General features: G+C 48.5%; 1 protein-coding gene across 11 annotated transcripts in view; it reads left to right on the forward strand.

The window, feature by feature from the left end:
- Positions 1-19,013, forward strand: part of CUX1 (cut like homeobox 1) — a 346,311-nt gene that overhangs the window by 173,727 nt on the left and 153,571 nt on the right. For all 11 annotated transcript variants that reach the window (XM_033111153.1, XM_033111158.1, XM_033111154.1 and 8 more), the window contains exon 4: positions 14,537-14,615. In XM_033111153.1, coding sequence (XP_032967044.1) covers positions 14,537-14,615 — 79 coding nt within the window. The remainder of the gene's footprint in view (positions 1-14,536; positions 14,616-19,013) is intronic.

Consider the following 19,013-nt stretch of genomic DNA (forward strand, 5'->3'; position numbering starts at 1 on the left):
TTCTCTCGATAAAAAAGGCTCTATTCTGTCTGCTTGCAGCCACTGCACCATTCAGGGAATCACGTGATACCAGGAGTCAGTTGTGCTGTGAAGGTAGGAGCTCGGGACCGAGATTTACAGGCCTGGGTTTGAGGCCTGACTGCCTCAAGTCCGTGACCTCGACCTTCACCCACTCAGCTGACCTCTCAGTGCCTCTTTTTCCTCTCATATTAAATGTGAGGGTTTTGGAGAATAGATTTGAATGAGGATTAGAAGTAGTATTTGTCTGTAAGAATAGACTGACACTAATAGGGATTTTTTTTCCTGGACTAAAATTATTCAACTTGTAATGTTCAGTCATATAGTATTTATTTGAATACTGTGGAATTTAAATTACTAGGGTATTTTATTTTCTGCAGATCTCTCTTCCCGTGGAAAAACTCAATCTGGATGTTAATTAGGTTTTACTAATGTTCCATCAATTTAATGCAGTAATTTCTTAAATGAAACTGACACCAAGGACCAGATGGTCAGAAGGAGGACTGTGAACGCATGTGCGTGACTCTGGGGAGGGAGAACGGGGACCCTGATAATAGCTGAGAACCCAGAGAAGTTCTGTGACTTCCACGTGGACGGTCCACATTTCACCTCTCCCCCAGGCTATCTCAGACTGCACCCTGCTCTCTCTGCTAATAATTATTTGAACAGCATTTTATGTCTACAAATCACCACTTCGATGATCTCACTCAGCCTTCCCCACCACCCTGTGCTGGGGACATTTTTCACCAACCGAATGACCTGGCAGGAGGGTGGTAGTGAGTTTGAGGTGCAGAGTGGAGGTGAGGTCTGTGGCCCCCCACCTCCAGGCTCTTGGCTTCCTCAAGCCTCGTTATGTCCTGCCAAATGCCACCCTCTCGTCACTACATACTCACCACCTCCAGCAAGTGTTCCCCGACTGCAGGAGGCCACTGCACAGTAGCTTTCAGGCACATGCTCGCGAGCCACCTGCACAGACAAGCCTCGAAACCACCCTCGAGATCAGAAGTGGACTGAGCGGGTCATGGGCTGCAGCCCAGGGGTTTGGACTCAGTCAGATACTTACTGCACTTGTCCCGTGGAAAGGGCATGACCACTGCTAATTTAAAAAAAAAAAAAAAAAAACACAAAACCCAGGCTCAGTGTCCATTTTATCTGTGCCCCTGTAAAAGTACAACTTCCAGAGCCTTCTAAGTTGCCAGCCAGGGGAAGGCAACCTGGCCGGGTGGGCCAGCGGCCTCCCAGCTCCTCTCCTCACCAGGGAATGGAACAGGACGTGCCCTCTCGGGGACGTGCCTGCTTGGGGCTGCTCCTTGTCCGTGACCCTTCCCCCTCTCCCAGGCCATCTGTGGGTCCCGGAGTGGCAGGACGGGGGTGTGAAGCCCTCCAGCAGGAAATGGAGACAGAGCAGGTTTCTCTGAAACACGACGGACCCTGAGCATAGCCCTTTGGGGAGAGGAAAGAGATTGTCTCTTCAGCTCCAGCTGTGTGCAGAAACTTCACCAGTGTCATCTCCTTTAATCCGCACAGCAGCTCAGCCCTAAGAGCTTTATGGGCACTCATGTAAAAAGGATAAAATAGGCCCAGAGAAATCAAGTCACTTGCTTGAAGCCACACAGCTCATCAGCCTTAGAGCTGAGACTTGAACTCCCAACAGCTGACTTGAAAGCCTGAAAACTTGAGAAATATCTTGAAATTGCTTCAGAAGTAGAAAAGGGAGAGACCTGTGAGATTACACTTTCTTCTCCAGCATAACAAGAGAGAAGCCTACTGGCTTATAGTGGGAGCATGGAAAAGAAAGAAACCAGTTTCTAGGGCTGTTAGGGAAGGAGCGTAGGGGCCTACCTGGGACAGAGCTGTGCTGCCAGGGAGCCCCTCCAGCTCCTGTTTCAGACCCCCCCCACAGCCTACCCTCAGCCCTGTTCCTCCTCAGGTCTGAGACCATTGGTGTTTGGGGACTTGGGGGAGCAAATCTGACCTGGGAACATAGGGTCTGGCATCCTCCCCGGGTAAACTCTGAGTGTGTGTTTTCTTGCAAAGCAGGAGACTGGTGCCACTGCCCTCAGAGCACAGCAGCGTCCTGTAGTGGGCACATGGGGCTCGGAGGCCTGCTGGCTGGGAGCACTTCCTAGTATCCATGCTGGGCTTGGCACCTCTAGGGATGGGGAAGCAGACTCCGTGCGAGGGGCACACGCTGCTCCTTCCTCCGTCGCTCCCCTGCCTCCTCTGCAGTGTTCCCTCCCGCCTCTGATGGCTCCTTCCCAGGGAGGCAGCTTAGAGTAGCAGAGAGAGCCAGACAAACCACAGGCGTGGAAACCGGACAGATCTAGATTTGAATCCTGACGTCCTCCTTTACCAGTGTGCCCTTGAATGAGTCATTGTGGCTTCTCTGTCTCATCCTTATCATGAAACACCTGCCCTGCAGAGTAGGGATGTTGTATGTATATATTTGAAGATCATGCAACTGGACATGAATCCATAATTATCTCCAAATAAAATATTAAAAATTAAAAACTGAAAAAGGATGCAGTAAAGCAGTGCTGGATGGTAGTTCTAGCTGGACCTCTGAAATACTGGTGCTCCCCCCGGAATCAGCCCCAGCCTTCAGGGACTCGCGCTGCACATCTCTCCATCCATGTTCCCTGAGCCACTTGGGGGCCGAGGTTCCAAACTTTGGCTCAGGCCTGGGCCTGTCTTCCTAGATCAGGCCCCCCTGGAGCTCTCCCTTTGGGCCTTTTACAACTTAAAACCTTCACCCACCCCCAAACACTCTCACTTCTGCATTCCCCATCTCCGGTGGTGACCAGCCCCCCAGCCACCCTGGCTAGAACTCTGGGAGGATCCTCGTCCACCTTCAGACCCTGTGAATTCTGCTTCCCTCACCTCACTCTGACTGGCTCCCCACTTCCCAACACACAACTTCCTCTGTCTCTTTCCTGGACTGTCACTCCCAACCCCTCAGGGACTCTCAACCTCCTGTGGGGTCCCCTTCCCATCCAGTGATCACCTCAGTCACTCCCAACCCCTCAGGGACTCTCAACCTCCTGTGGGGTCCCCTTCCCATCCAGTGATCACCTCACGTCACTCCTGACTGACATTCTCAGGGACTCCCGGTACCTTTCTGCATGAAGCTGTCGCCCCCTGGCTTAGCTTCCCTCCCCCGTCAGGCCTCTGCCTGCTCTCTGGCCTCCCGCCTCCCAGCTCAGCCCCTCTGCTCCAGGCACAGCAGATCTGTATTTCTCTGAACAGGTCCTTCTGTTCCAGTAGCCTCCTGTCTTTGCTCAGGCTCCCTTCCCCCCCAAAGCCCCGCCCCTCCCACCACCACGAAAGAAGCTGATCTGTCATCTTGAAAACTCACCTTAAGTGTGCAAAGCACAAGATGCAGAACAGTATCTATAATCTACCACTTGTGTTTTGTTTTCTAAAAAGGAAGACAGTGTCGGTATACAGATGCTTATAAAAGCATAAAATATTTCTGGATAGATACACAAGAGAATCTTTTCCTGTGGGCCAAGCAGCTGGGTGGGCATGGTTAGGAAGGAGACCTACTTTTCACTGTATACTTTCCTTGTGGTGGTGGAGGGGGGCATTTTCTTTTACAATTAAATGGTTTTTAGTATATTCACAAAGTTGCACAACCCTCCCCACTATCTAATTGCAGAGTATCTTCATTATGTCATAAAGAAACCCCAAACCCATTAGGAGTCACTCCCATTCACCACACCCCAGACTCTGGCAACCACTGATTTACTTACTTTCTATTTCTATGGATTTGACCATTCCCAACATTTTATGTAAATGAAATCATATAATATGTGGTCTTTTGTGACTGACTTCTTTCATACATCGTAATGTTTTCAAGATTTATCGATGTTGTAGCCTGTATCAGTACTTCATTCCTTTATTTGGCTGACAAATAATCCAGTGTATAGATATGCCACATTTTACTTATCCATTATCAGTTGATGGCCATTTGGGTTTTTGCCACCGTTTGACGATTATAAATGATCCTGATGTGAACATTCGAATACAATTTTATGCCCAGATATATGTTTTCATTTTTCTTGGGTATGTACCCAGAAGTCGAATTGCTGGGTCATGTAGTGACTCCATGTCTGGCATTTTGAGGAACTGCCAGACTGTTTTCCAAAGTGGCTGCATCATTTTACGTTTGCATCCGCAGTGTATGTGAGGGTTCCAGTTTCTCTAACGCCTCTCTAACACTTACCGTTGTCTGTCTTTTTGATCATAGCCACCTTAGTGGGTGTAAAGTGGCTTTGGTTTACATTTCCCTGATGACCATTGATGTTGAACATCTTTTCATGGGCTTATTGGCCATGTATATCCTCCTTTGAGAAATGTCTGTTCAAATCCTTAGTCCACTTTTTAATTCAGTTAGTTGTTCAGTTGCAAGGGATCTTTATGTAGTCTGGATACTAGTCCCTTATCTGATACATGATGTGTAAAAATTTTCTTCCATTCTGTGGATTATCTTTTCATTTTCTTTCTGGTGTTCTCTGAAGCACAAAAGTTTTAAATTTGGTGAAATCCAATTTATTTTTCTTTGGTTGTTTGTGCTTTTGGTGTCATAGCTAAGGTCACAAAGATTTATATCTGTGTTCCCTTTTAAGAGTTTTGTAGTTTAAGCTTTTACATTTTGGTCTTTGATTAATTTTGAGGTAATTTTTAGAGATAGTGTGATATCTATATGCATCATCCATGTTCTTTTGCGTGTGGATAACCAGTTGTCCCAGCATCATCTGTTGAAAAATTGCTCTCCCCCGCCCCTCCCATTGAATTATGTTTTTACTCTTGTCAAAAAGCAATTAACCATAAAATACAAAAGGGAAAAAACAAAGCAGTTAACTAGAACGTGAGGGTTTATTTCTGGACTCTCTATTCCACTAATCTCTATGTCTGTCCTTAAGCCAGTGCCACAGAGTCTCGGTTAATGGAGCTTTGTACTAAGTTTTGAAATTGCTATGAGTCCTTCAACTTTGTTTTTCTTTTTCAGGATTGTTTTGGCTATTTTGGATCCCATGTATTTCCATATGAATCTTAGGATCAACTTGTCGGTTTCTGCAATGAAGCCATCTGGGATTTTGATAGGCATTGCATTCATTCTGTCGATCAATTTGGGACTTTTGCCATCTTAACAATATGAAGTCTTCCAATCCATGAACATTTCTTAATTTCACTTTCAGATGGTTTATGGCTAGTGTATATATAGGAAGACAATTTATATTTGTGTATTAATCTTGTATTGTGCAGCCTTGCTGAATGTTGTATATGTTTTTATACCTTTAAAATTTTCTACTATATACATATACTATCTGTTGACAAAAAATAGTGTTTTAAAAATCCCAGGTAGGTGTACACCATCTGGGAAGCTTTCCCTACAGTCCGGCTGTGGTTTACTTGTGCAGGGATGAGGGGACTACACCGCCCATCCCTCTACAAGTAAAAATAGAAGGCTCTGGATAGGGCCGCACACCGTCAGGCACATTTTAATCACTCTGTGAAGTATTGTATTGACCAAATGATGGAATGAATAAACTAGTAAGTGAGACAGGCAGCTAGCACATTCCACCTCTGAAGTGCTCCGCTGTTCACAGAGGTTTTCCTGCTGTGAAGCTGTGATCTGCCTTCCTGTAGCTTCTACCTGTTGGTTCCATTTTTGTACTCTGGGGAGAGAGAAGATAGCTAATCCTTCCTCCCCACAACAGCCCTTCAGATGTATCTTGACAGCCAGCATGTCAGTTGTACATGAAAGGGCTTTGTGAACTGTAGAGCAAGGCAGACATGCTTGTTGCTGTTTGTATTGTCTTTATTATTATTGTCACACTATCCCTGCCACAGAGCTTCTCTCCGTGACCTCACATCCTCATTTTGCCACTCATTCTTCATGGCACCATCTTCTTCTGGACTTCTCCAGTGTTCTTAGGAACCTTGGGGGTGGGGGTGATTAAGGAATGTTTCCATCAGTGTGTGTAAAACACAGTTTTGTGTCATTGCCAGGTCTATACTGCATTGCTTTTATAACCAAAACTACCCATGGGATTTGTCCATCCTGCTTTGAGCACTGTAGGGATTTCCAGTAGGTTCTGTCTTTGGGGAGTGTCGTGCACATGATTCTTCCTAACTCAAATCCATCCAGGTGTCGCAAATCATGAACGTGACCTTGAGAAACAAAGCTGGTGGGAGCAGTGGGCTCCCGTGCTCGTTCCAACCTCTCTTCTCTCCACATCTCTCCAGAGCTGACCAGGGTACTCCAAAGAGGGGCTCCCTGCACACCAGGTCCTCTCTGGTCTCCCCATAGAACTCTTAACAGCAGTGGCAGGGCTAGTACTTACCAAACGTTAAATGTACGTGTAGCTAGAGGAGAATTACTGGGCTCTGTCTGCTCTTGTGATCTTCCTTCAGCAACCACATCTGTTCCTTTTACGTGGCTGTGTTCAGTTAAAATTAAAACTCCGCAGCTGCAGACACGTCTGTTTTGGACAGGACCTTCGTCATTCTCTGTTGACTTCTGGTATTCCAGGTGACTCTTCAAATCATATTTTGCTCTTGAAAGAATTCTGCACACAGAGGTAGAGTGAGACAAAATTCTTCTCTCATATCCCTAGGGCTCTTGCTGATCCTTATTGGCCTATAGTCCAGCAGGGCACATCGATTTGAAAATTCTGTTAATGGGATGTGTTTATTTCTAAATCATTAGCTTATAAATTCCCGGGGTGCAGGCTAGTGGATTATGTCTGAGTGCACTGTTGTCACTGTGGTGTCTTAAATGTTGTCTAAGTGTCTTCGTCCCTCAAGACTTTAAGCATTTTGGTTTTCTGATAGCAAAGGAGGACAACCTGTGGTGTAGTGGAAAGAAAATGCTGGAATTGGATTTCTTGGGGAAGTTCCTGATGTTCAGTCGGTTTCTGTACACTCCAGACCATGTCTGATACTTAAAGTGGGAGGTGCTCACATTTCATGTTACGACATCTCAGCAAGGAGGGAGGTATTCACCAAACCGATGAAGAAACCAAGGTGTACAGAGTTTAAGTAACCCACCTCCAGGTCATTCAGCAAGCCCACACCGGGTCTGGGTGCAAACCCGTCTGTGTGCCTTCATAGCACGCGTTCTTTCCACTGACCACACGGCTTCCAGCCCCAGGCCAGCCTCAGTGCACTGTGCTGGGGGGTCGTCATATCCTTGGTTGGAGTGGGGGTTGCTTACGGGCCCAGTTCGGAGTGACCCGGTAAGTGTTTACATCTGAGAAGTGGCACTGCCAATATGGCGGCTCCTTCACCATTTACAGCAACCAAGATTTATTCTCCCCACTTGTCAGACAAAGAAACTGAGGAACAGAGAGGTTAGTTCATTCTGGAGCTGGGACTCAACCCTGCTCTTCCAACACCATATCCAGGCTCATGGCCCTGGCTGGCACTGCTCTGCTGCTCCTTTGCCTGGTGAGGCCTGGGCGACAGCCTGGAAAGATGAGCCTTTCCATTTCAAAGTACACAGCACTCGGCTAGCATCAGGACCAGTCTCTGTTTCATACTTTTTGGGTGATCCCTGGGCCTTTGTCTGTATCTGCCTCACAGCTGGTGTGACAAGGCACCCTGGGTGTGGCCTGTGGGGAAGGCCCCGCTGGGCAGCACTGGATAGCATCCTGCTCCCTGGGAGCTACGTGTGGAGCCGTGGTGCACACAGACGGAGGCCACGCTCAGGCAGGTTGTGTGGGCACTCACAGTAATCATTGCACCAGCGAGAGTGTTCCGTGCCCTCCAAATGCTAGGCCCAGTGGTAGACACTTTGCACACATGCCTTTTTAACGCAGTAGTCCCCCCTTATCCGCGGTTTCACTTTCCATGGTTTCCTTACCCGAGGTCAGCCACAGTCCAGAAATATTAAATGTTCAAGTCCAGAAATAAGTAACTTATAGGTTTTAAATTTTGTGCCATTCTGAGCATCATGGTAAAGTCTCCCACCATCCTGCTCCAGCCGGCCATGGACCCAGCTGTGTCCAGCGTCTCTCTCCCGTTAGTCAGTGGCCGTCTTGGGCATCAGATCAGCTGTTGCAGTATCTCAGTGCTTGTGTTCAAGTTACCCGTATTTTACTGAATAATAACACATTCACATAACTTTTATAGCAGTATATTGCTATAGTTGTTCTACTTTATTATTACTTATTGTTGTTAATCTCTTACTGTGCTTAATTCATAAATTAAACTCTGTCATAGGTATTCTGTTAAGGAAAAACAGTATATATAGGTTTCGGTACTATCCCTGGTTTCGGGCATCCACTGGGTGCCTTGGGGCATATCCTCCGAGGATAGGGGGTCTACTGTACTCGCTTAAAGCCGGTGAAGAGGTCTTCTTTTCTCCACTTTAGCGATGACCTCACCTGGGTTCACCTCCAGCCGCGAAGCCCTCCCTTCCCTTTCCCCTGCTGTCGCTGCCGCCAAGTCTCCTTGCTCTGCCACGAGTGGTGTGCTAAACTAGATCAGAGCCTGGCTGCCATGACTTCCCACTGTTGAGACTAGACTACACTCTGGTGGGTAGTAAAAGCTTTCCTTAAAGCTTTTCATTATAGGAAACTGCCTTCTCCGCTCTGATCTTCCAAAGTAATCAATGCTGCAGAATTCAACAGTGAGTTTCAAGGAATCCCTTGGCCTGTGCAGCCTTCTCCGCCTGAAATCCACTCTCATTCATTCAGACATTTCCCAGGCAGCCTCCTGGCTAGTTAAGGCCTGGGTACGGGGGTAGAGAGAGGAAGCCCACAAACATGAGTCATTGTCACACAGTGACCAGTGGTGGCTGGGAAGTCCAGAGGACACCACAAGGAGGCATGAAGGGAGAACTGGAGAAAAGGCACTCTGGACAGAGGACATAGGGCGTGAAGCCCTGGAGGCGTGAGGGGCATGAGGTGTTAAGGGGACCGAAGCTTGATGTGGTGAAGAGCGGCCAGTTGGCAGCGTAAGCAAGAGCCGTGTGGGGAAGGGTTCTGGAACTCCAGCCTAAGGATGTAGTTTGGGAGTGAGGAGAAGCCGTAAGGCACGGTCGCCACATGTTCTCTCTGGGCTCTAGGACAATGACCCAGGGCCACTGAAGGACTCGTCATCCACCAGGGAGAGGCTGCAGTTAGGGAGACCCACTGTGTACTTGTCTGCAGTGTCCAAACAGGAAATCCTGGGGAGCTTCTGTTAAGGCTGAAGCATCAAAGGAGGGAAAACCTGACATCAGAGGGCGAGAAAGCACCCAGGTGGAAGGGGCCCTGACACCACAAGTCACGTGCTGTGGGTAGAGATGTGCAGTGCCTCCTACAGGGAGGTTGAACAGAGATTGGGAGCAATAATTCGATAAAACACCACAGACAACTCTGTTGGCACCCAGACAGTTGGGTACTTTCTTACTCTTCTTTGTGTTAGGGTAAGAATGATTTTTCATGAACTTGGTCTCCAAACGTGGCCTTCCTACTATAAGCAAATATTGATTGTCTGAGATTGAGAACCTTTCTATAGACCTTTATTTATTTTTTTAATTTAATCGGTATTACAAAAAAAAACAAACTCAGCATTATAAAGTGCTGTTGCTGGAAAGGTACCTGTTGGGTCCAGGAAACTCGCCGTAGAAGCCCCTGGGCGTCTTGCTGGAGTGAGGACGTGTAGCTCACTGCAGAGAGAGTGCTCTCAGGCGTGAGCCGCGGAGAAGATGGTTCCAGTGCTCTCACTGCAGCCAAGTGGCTGTCATCGTAGCAGCACGTGAAACAAATGCTTACTGAACAAACCACTCTTTACATATTAAGCATTTTCATAAAGATTTAAAACTGGATACCTCAACCATTTGCTCACTTCTGTGGATAAAACAGTTGACCAATTTAGATAAATTTTCATTCACGCAACGAAAATGTATTGAACACCTACTATGTTCTAGTCTTTGGGAAGAAAGGCTGCTGAGTTGAAAGCATAGTTTGGGCTTTCAAGGAATTTAGGATCTCCCAAGGGAGCCTTATCTGCAAGGCTGGAACAGTCCCATGTGGTTATGGGAGTGGCTGCAGCAGGGAGATGGATCAGCGGAGCCTCCAGGATCAGAGGAACATTCCTAGGAGGCGCCTTCCAGGCTGCGGGGAAATTGCTCATGTATTCAGGGAACAGGGAGTAACCGGGTGGGGCCGGCGTGCGAGGCGTGGCAGGAGGGGAGGCTGATCCCTGGAGCAGAACAGGTTTTCCCCAGGGCCTGGGCCTGAGCAGTCAGAATTTCCCTAGATCTGCCCCAGTCCTGCCAGCTGTCCTTGCCCCTTCTGAAAATGGCTTTAAGGGAGTCGGGATGGCAAGCAGAATCTCTACCTCAGGCTGAATGTCTAACTTCACTTCATCCTTTTAACCATCTGTGCCTTCAGACCTCACCACAAACCTTTTCTCATTCACACGTCTCTTGCCCTCGTGTGAGGAGCCGCCACGCCAATCCCCGGCTCACCATCCCAAAGGCTGGCAGCGCACGGGCCTGCGTACCTGTAGCAGGCAGGCCTGGATGGTGGAGGGCATGAAGATGAGGGTGACAGTCTTTCCTCCCAACTCACAGAAGGACGAGGGGACAGACAGGGCCTCGCTTCCCGGGCTGTAGCTGTGGGCCCCTAGAAGAAAGCTCTTGCACATGACAGATTCATTGTTGTGGAGCCCTGCCCTGTGCACGCACTGAGCGCTTTATTCACACAAGCTCGGCTGACCACGCATCCCCAGGAGGCAGCCTCTCACCTCCTTGTACAGATACGGCCGCTCAGCCTGGCTCCAGGTCCACCTTTTTCCCTCCAAACTTAGAACCGTGCCTGCTGGAGGGCACCCCCACACACATTCTGGGGAAAGTGGGGCTCACTCTGGGCCTCAAAGCACAGGTCGGTCTTCAGCCGACAGAGATGCAAGTGAAGGGCATTTAAATAAGAGGACACGTAGAAGTAGGACGTCCCGGGCCCAGCAAGGGAAAGCCCACCACAAAGAGGGAGCTGGAGAGAATAGGCCAAAACTCAAACTCCGAGGCCCGGTCCTGGACAAGGGCGCTGGCCATGGGAAGGAGTCCAAAGAGTGAACAAGCATAGAAAGTATCAAAATGCCCAGAATCACCACATTCTTCCAGGTTTGGAAATTTTACAAGCGGGTCGGGGGACCTCATCGAGGAGAAACTCAACCATGCGTGGAGTACTTATCACCTCTCTTACAAAACCTCATTGTCCGGTTGTTTAACAGATAAATTCAATTCATTGGCCTGACTTGGTTCTCTCAGGACTTGGTTTGAATGTTCTTGCATTTGTGGAAAAGGGAACAGGAAGAGGGCTCAGAAGCATGGTCCCTGTATTAGTTTGCTAGGGCTGCTGTAACCAAGTGCCACAAAGTGAGCGACTTAAACAACAGACGTTTATGTCTCACGGTTCTGGAGACCAGACGGCCAAGATCCAGGTGTCCACGTGGTCGATTCCTCTGAGGGCTGTGAAGGAGAACCCGGTCCAGGCCCCTCCCCTGGTTTCTGGTGCTTTCCTGGTAATCTTTGACGGTCCTCGGCTTGTGGACGCACCACCCCAATCTCTGCCTTCGTGTTCAGGTAGAGGTCTCCCTGTTGGGGGTCTGTCTCAGTGTCTAAATTTCCCCTTTTCATAAGTCCTACTGGATTAGGGCCCACCCTAATGATCTCATCGTATAAAAACTTGATCACCTGCAAAGACCCTATTTCCAAAGAAGATCACGTTCATAGGTTTTGGGGGTTAGGACTTGAACATCTTTGGGAGGGGGGGACACAATTCAACCCATACCAGTCCCCAAATGTGCTGTGTGGATTGCCAACCCCCACCTTCATGTCCCCATCAACAGTGCAGACAGGAGACTGGAGGTGGCATTTTAGGAGCCTGCTGGATCCCCTTCTTTGCCCACCATCGAGACAGTCACCCTCTGTGAGGTCAGTCAGAATACCTGGGAAGTGAGGGTCTCTGTGGGTATCAAGAGGGGTGGAGGGCAGCCAAGGCGTCTGCCCTGCTTTCTGGGCAGAGTGCCCCCCGTGGGCGTGCACTCTCAGGCGAGGGAGGGACCGGCACGCAGCGAGCGCTCCAGACATCTGGAGAGGCAACTCCAAGTCCATTGTTGCTCAAAACATCTGTATGTGTGGTAGTTAGATACAGTGGAAAAAGTACTAAGACATTTTCCAAAATTTGTAATAGATACTGTAAAAGATTTATGAAAGCACGATATGAAATTTTACGTATGGTTTGATTTCAAATATCCATATACATGTTTTTAACAGCTTTCTTGAGATATTGAGATACTCACATACCATATAATCCACCCATTTAAAGTCTGTAGTTCATTGACTTTTACTGTACCGGTAGTCACGAAATTATGCAACCATCATCACAATCAATGTAAGACATTTCGCCACCCCAAAAAGGAACTGTGTCCCCCTTAGCTGTCGTCCTCCAAACCCCATCCTCTCTGTCCCCAGCCCTAGACAACCATACACCTACCTGCTGTCTCTCCAGTTTCCCTGTATGCCTACATTTCATTCAACTATATGTTTTTTAAAGTAGAAAAAACAATTGAGGGGAACTACAGACCAGACAGAGGGTGACTTCTACCAGTGAATAGCAGAAGTATGGTTTTAATTTTCTTCCCTTTATTTTTGATATTTTTCTCATTGTACAATGAGCATGAATTGTAATAATCAGAGAAAAAAACATTATTTTAAAAATAGAGAACTGTCTTGTCATATGTAAGTAGCCTTATGGATTATTCTAAAAACTTCTCCGACACCTAAATCACAGCCTTATTTTATGGGGGGTGAAAATGTGTCAGGTTCCACACAGCTGACTTCAGACAGCAATTTTGGAGCATCGTTGTGTGAAGTGGAAATGCTTGCATGGCACCCGTGTGTGCTCCGCGTGAGATTTCCTGAGACCCGGCTCCCGCGTCAGGGTCTTCCCGCCCTCATTGGGTGACCTCTCTGAGCCCTCAACAAATTGTGGCTTGTCTCAGGTGAGAGGTCCTGTAATTAAACCACATCCTTTTGCCTCTTTAATAACATTGGAGACGGAGAGTTATAATTCTGTGAGGGGACAGGAGGAATATATAATTTAGTGTCCTTTTTCTGAGCCAGTACGTACTTCCGAACATGTAGCGTCTTGTGTGCTACATGTGTAAAAGGGATCTGTTGTCTCAGCAAGTGTGTTCTGTGAGCAAAACGCGTACTGAGTCCGTCTCACATTCGGAGGCTCTTTGGATGTGTGTCCAGCACACTCGGGAGTTCCACGTGTCACCGTTCTCTGATGAATAGACTTTACCCTGGAGGAAAACTCGCTCGGCCGGGTTAGTTCACCAAGCAAACTGGTCCTGGCCAGCAGCACAGACACACGCCTGCTGCCTGAGCTAGAAACCTGGGCGCCATCCTTGACTCGCCTGGTTCTTCTTGCCTCACATCGACTTAGTTGGACCTTAATCTCCATGATGGGCCTCCTCTCCTCGAGTCCCAACCCCCTGACCTGCACACTTCTCACCCAGGCGAAGGCAACAGCCTCTGAACGGTTGCCTCCTTCCTGTCCCCTCCTGTCCTTCCACTCTTATGGCCAGACAGTGAAGGTCATCTTCCTGCACGAAGGGCACCAACAGCCTAGCATGATTGGACCCCCTCATTGTCCAGTCTCGTCGCCCACCACTCCTCCCATGTGTCCGCGTTCCCCCCGCAGCAGACCCCCACATTCCCTGGTGTGCGGTAGCCCCACTCGTGGATTCTGTGAATTCCATGGTCAGAACACTAGCGGACACGTAACTGTCCTAAAATAGAATGCAGAACCATGTGCGTGGGTGTGGGTGTGTATTTCCAGGGGACAGTCCTTGGCTTTCCTAAAATTCTTAAAGAGGATCTGTGAACCCCCAGGTTTAAGAACTCTGCTCCGGGTGTCTGAGTGTGTTCTTCCCCTTTCGTATGTGTCTCACCTTTCCAACCGGGTGAACAGCTCCGAGGACGCTGCTCAGACATCACCTGCTTTCCTGCTTGATGTCCCTTTCTCCGTGTCCCTGTGTCCCCGCTTACGTAGCACTTTCCAGCTGGGATTTCATTACTTACCTGCATACCTGTTGCCCCTCCTGGCCCACAGGCGCTTGGGTAGGAGCTGCCCCTCTCTGCCCAGGACACGGTCAGTTCTTAGCAGATACTCACAGAAGAAGGAGAGAGACCGAGAAGGGCGCTGCTCTCTACTCTGTGAAAGGACCACGTGCGGTTGGGCGATGGCACTGAGTGCTGAGAAGACTTCATCTCAGGCGCTGCCCCTGCCTCGCGCACCCTCCAGGGCTGGGCCCCTGTGAATTGTCTGCCTTTCGTGTGTTTGTGGACATTTCCTCTAAGAGGTTGAAGGCCCAGCTGTTTGGCATTTACATGGAGAAATCAGACTTCCATTTGTCGTGGGAAGTCACTAGATGCGTAATGATTTTTAAATGACCTCTTGACAAATTCTGAGCTCTTTGTTTTTCTTCTCTTTCTTCCATTCCCTTTCAGATTGATGCGCTGAGTAAAAGAAGCAAAGAGGCTGAGGCGGCCTTCTTGAATGTCTACAAAAGATTGATCGATGTTCCAGGTAAGCCCGTGGTGTCTGGAGACCTGGTGGGTTTCAGTCTTATTCTTCTCAGCTTTCCTAAGCGAATTACGCCAATTACGGCAACTTCCCTGTGAAATCGAGGAGTTCTGGGATCGTGAATTTTCCAAAACCCAGGCTTTGGGTAAGTATGGAAATTAGATGCACATTCGTTAAAGTAAACACATAACCTCCAGTTGATGCCTTTGTAAATACAGAAACTCAAATCTGTGTGGCTACCTGTAGCTTTGGTATAAAATGTGGCACGTTTCACGGAGAAGAAATAGAACTTGTGTGTGTGCTGTTCAGATGTCATGGGTGTTTGTGGTTCTGGACGGACTGATTCCACATTCAGGAACAGCCTCCTGAATAGGGCACCTAGAATGCCTCACTCCCCTCCCAGGTCATCCAGGGGATCAGTGACCTCTGGCCAGGTCTTTCTCTTATTTAAGGCTAATAGCCAAGGGCAAGTGGTAGCCCGATTAGCTACAACCAAGTATGTGGATTACTGGCATTACTAGAACTACTTTAAAAAGCAAAGCAGAAACAGGCCTCCTTTATATCTGAACTTGCATTCTAATTCAGGTCTATCGTGGGCTTTGCTGTCCCCTCTGGGAGCTGGGGTTGATAGAGATTACCCAGGGCCTTGTTCTGAGGTCTTCATCACATTCCTTTTCCTTTCTGGACCTCAGTTTTCTCATTTGTGAAATGGAACGGTGTAGGGGAACAGCCTAGTGGTAGACAATGGTTTTCTTTGTTCTAAACTTTTGTTGTCATAGGAGCTTATCCAGAGCTTGGTTCCAAATTCCAGCCTTTGGCTTTCTGCAGGAGGAAAGTAGGGGTTCCCCGAAGACTGACCGTGGCTCATGGACGGCATCTTCACAGCACGTGGGTCACTTGATGCTTAGCGTTGCTCTTTCTTGGGCACTGGCAGTGTGGTTGTCCCACGGCATGATCTTGTGCGCATGCGAGTTTTGTGTTGGTGACTTAGTTAAACGGCTCATTTCATCTTTGTCAAAGACCCAGAGAGCCTTTAGGTACTATTTGCTAAATAACCTACACTGTTTTCTAAAAGTCCAGTTTGTACCTAGGTTTTCCCTTAGTGAAGTTTCTAACTGGGCAGCCACTTTAACAAATTGTTGGGTTTCTTTTTCTGCAATTATTTTCCATCCTAATTTCCCATAGAAAAAGACAAGACCATTGTTTTCTCATCAATGCTCCTCTTCGACTGAGCAGGCCCTATTCGTGTACATATAAAATTTTTATAGAATTTTGATCATAATATTGGCACATATTTACATTCTCCTTTTTTCACTTAACATTATACCGTCAGCGTTTTTCTCATATTGGTGATAGCCGTTGTAGTTATCATTTTGTCATTTTGGGCTGGAGAATTAAAGTTTGCAGTTTCAATTTAAGATAGCGGGAGCAAGTGTTTGATGTTTTCCGTGGCTTTCCATAATAAAGTCCATCGGTGTGCCACATAGATCACTTTTACCCCCATCCCAGGTATTTCTTCCTTACAAATGCTGTGACCTGACAGATATAACAAGTTCCTTGAGAAGCAGGAGTGGAGCTCAGATCCACTGTACCTGTGTTTGGATGTCTGCTTACTGCTGAGGGAAGTAATCCTGTGGCCGAGGCTGACAGTAAGGGCCTAGTCAATAGCCCTGCGTTTACTGATAGTCACACCTGCGGGCTGTCAGGGGGCCTTAGCTGTCTGTGTGCTTCAGGCTTCGATCCCGCCGAGCCCAGAAACACTGGTGGGGCGCGTTAAGTCTTCTAGTTGCAAGAAACAGCAACTCACTCTATCTCAGAAAACTGGAGGGAGCGCTTGGGAATAATGGGACAGATATTTCAGCTATGTGCCATGTGGCCAAGCTCCAGGAGCCCAGGAAGAGGCAGAGGCAGAGTCCCGTTGGCCTCGGAGACTGACATGGAAACCTGGCTGAACCAGTCCCCACTTGCCACCCCTTCTGGAAATTGTATTCATTTCTGGGTTTTCTTGTTTCTTATCTGCTGGTCCTACTAGAATGAAAGCTCCTTGAGGACAGCTTGGCCTTCCTGCTCTGTGCCCAGCAGCTGGGGCAGGACATGGCACATACCGCTGCATGACATGTTGAACTACCCAAGTCCATCGACCCAGAGCCGTCCATTGACCCTTGGTATCCTCTGCAGCAGAATTCACAGAGGGCCACATCAATCGCTCTGAGAGCTTCATCTCCGTCCATTTCTCACTCCTGACTGTCAGCTTGCATCTCCAGCAGCCTCCTGGACATTCCCCCTGGGAGGGCTGATGGGCACCCTGAAACCATCCAGTCTGTCCGAGGAAACCGTTGGGTCTTCTCCCTGAGTCGGGCCTTGTGGGGAGCAGCACCGCCTCCCACCCAGCTGCTCACGCAGAGCACCGAGTCACCAGGTCCTAGCCCTTCTACCTCCAGAGTGTTCTCAGTTCCATCCACTTCTCTCCATCCCAGCTCTGCCCTCCACTCAGCTGGTCAGGCCACCCGTCTCATGTTGGCAGTATCGCGCCGCGAGGCCTTGTGCTTGCCGGGCTGCTTCTCTCCAGCCCCTTGTCCATACTGCTGGCCGGCCAGGTCCCTTCTCAGTTCATCGCCTCCTGCTCTTCCAGGTTTACTTGTTGAGACACTGTTTCCCGAGCTCCCAGGTCCGGCTAAGGTGAGCCCTTCTCACGCATGCCCCGCTGCCAGCACACTGTGCTTCCCTCTGTTACAACTACTTGGTTGGTACTCAGCTGTTTTCCTTCCTGGCTGGGCAGAGTGACAGGGGCAACGCAGTCTTTGCCCTAATTATTTCCCTAGTGTCCATCCCACTGCCTGCCATGTAGCAGAAACTCTGTAAATGTCCAGTGAATGGATGACTGGATCAAATTATTTCTTCAAATGCTTTCTGGGGTTTTCTGGTCTCAGGCTCTAATTATTCACATTGAACCCTCCACCTGAAGCTGACACTTTCCCCTGAGGGAGAGCACGCTGGAGCATTCTAACAACCTACATGGCAAGAGAACAGAATGTATCTTGGAGTTGGAGCTATGTCATAGCTCTCGGAACTCTCATTTTACCGTCATTCGATAAAGATTTACCTGCCTACACCGATCTTTACATGATACCCAGCATTCGGGCTGTTCAAGGGAAGAGAAGCAGTGGGGTCATCCCCGCTCCTCCCTCTTTTTCATCGCCCACATCCCAGATCCCAAGTAATGTTATTTCTCCTTCCAGAAGCTCCTTTGTATTAAAGACACTGAATAAATGTTTAAATACATAATCATCCTGACGAGTCCTCTGAACAGTTAAAATAGTTAAGACCCTGTGTTTACCTTCTTCCGCATTTGCCACCAGATCGCCCCTTGTTCCCTAGTCAGTGTTAGAGTATTTTAAGACGCTTTCATTACAAATAATTTGATGTTTTAGCCAAAGCACACTCAGCTTCCACACTGCTGTGGCTCTCGTTCCCTGGGATTTTGTGGTCAGCGCCCTAGATGCCGTCCCCTGGCTGTGTCTCCGGAGCCGCGTGAAGCTGCCAGGATGGAGCAGTGAGCAATCACCCGGAGAGTTCCCTGCTCTCGTGGACTTGCGAGTCTGGTGGGGATGTGGGCCCTCAAAAGTAGTTACACAAGTAATTATGGATTTTAGGTGTGACAGGTGCTTTGAAGGCAGAGCCCATCGGGCATGAGAGCATGGATGGGTAGGACTGGCAGCCTCAGAGGCAGCTCCCGGAGGCAGTGAGCCTGGTGAGCAAGAGTGGCTGGGTACCATGCCATCCAAACGAAGGCACTGTCAGCAGTCAAGGGGGCGCTGTTAATAGTTAGGCCTGAGTAAAGGGCATATGCCAGTGTGGTCGGCCGGCTGCAAAGGCAGGTGGGGAGGGGCCCGGTAGATTAGGTGAAGGATTCTGGACTTGATTTAGCCATTAATGGGTTTTAAGCAAGACAACAGCATGATCAAGTATGTGTAATAAGAAAGTCATCTTGACTGTAGTTTGGACAACAGATTTGGAAAGGAGTCCAGGCGATGTGGGGAGGTCGCCATGGGGTTGCTTGGTCTCGGGTGGCAAGAGTGACGCTGGGGAGAAACGGACGGATTTCAGCTGCGTGGAGGAGGTGGAATGGATGGTTCAAGGCAACGAGGACAGCTGTAGCCCAAGACTCCGGTAACTCAGTGTTATTTCCTTCATCTCTCCAAACAATACTTGTTTACATGCTTCCATCTGGCTTACAGAGTTAAAAGGAAGACCAACAAAAGTTTGGAGAATTAGCCTCCTGTCCTAATTCTGTTTCCGTCTCTAATTGTTGTTCTAATTGAAAATATTCTCTGCCTTCATAGTCAACGTCATGGTCAAACGGCCATAGGAGAGCCGTTTTAGAGTCATAAATAAGTTCCA

The sequence above is a fragment of the Rhinolophus ferrumequinum genome, chromosome 7, assembly GCF_004115265.2.
Source record: "Rhinolophus ferrumequinum isolate MPI-CBG mRhiFer1 chromosome 7, mRhiFer1_v1.p, whole genome shotgun sequence".
Taxonomy (NCBI): domain Eukaryota; kingdom Metazoa; phylum Chordata; class Mammalia; order Chiroptera; family Rhinolophidae; genus Rhinolophus; species Rhinolophus ferrumequinum.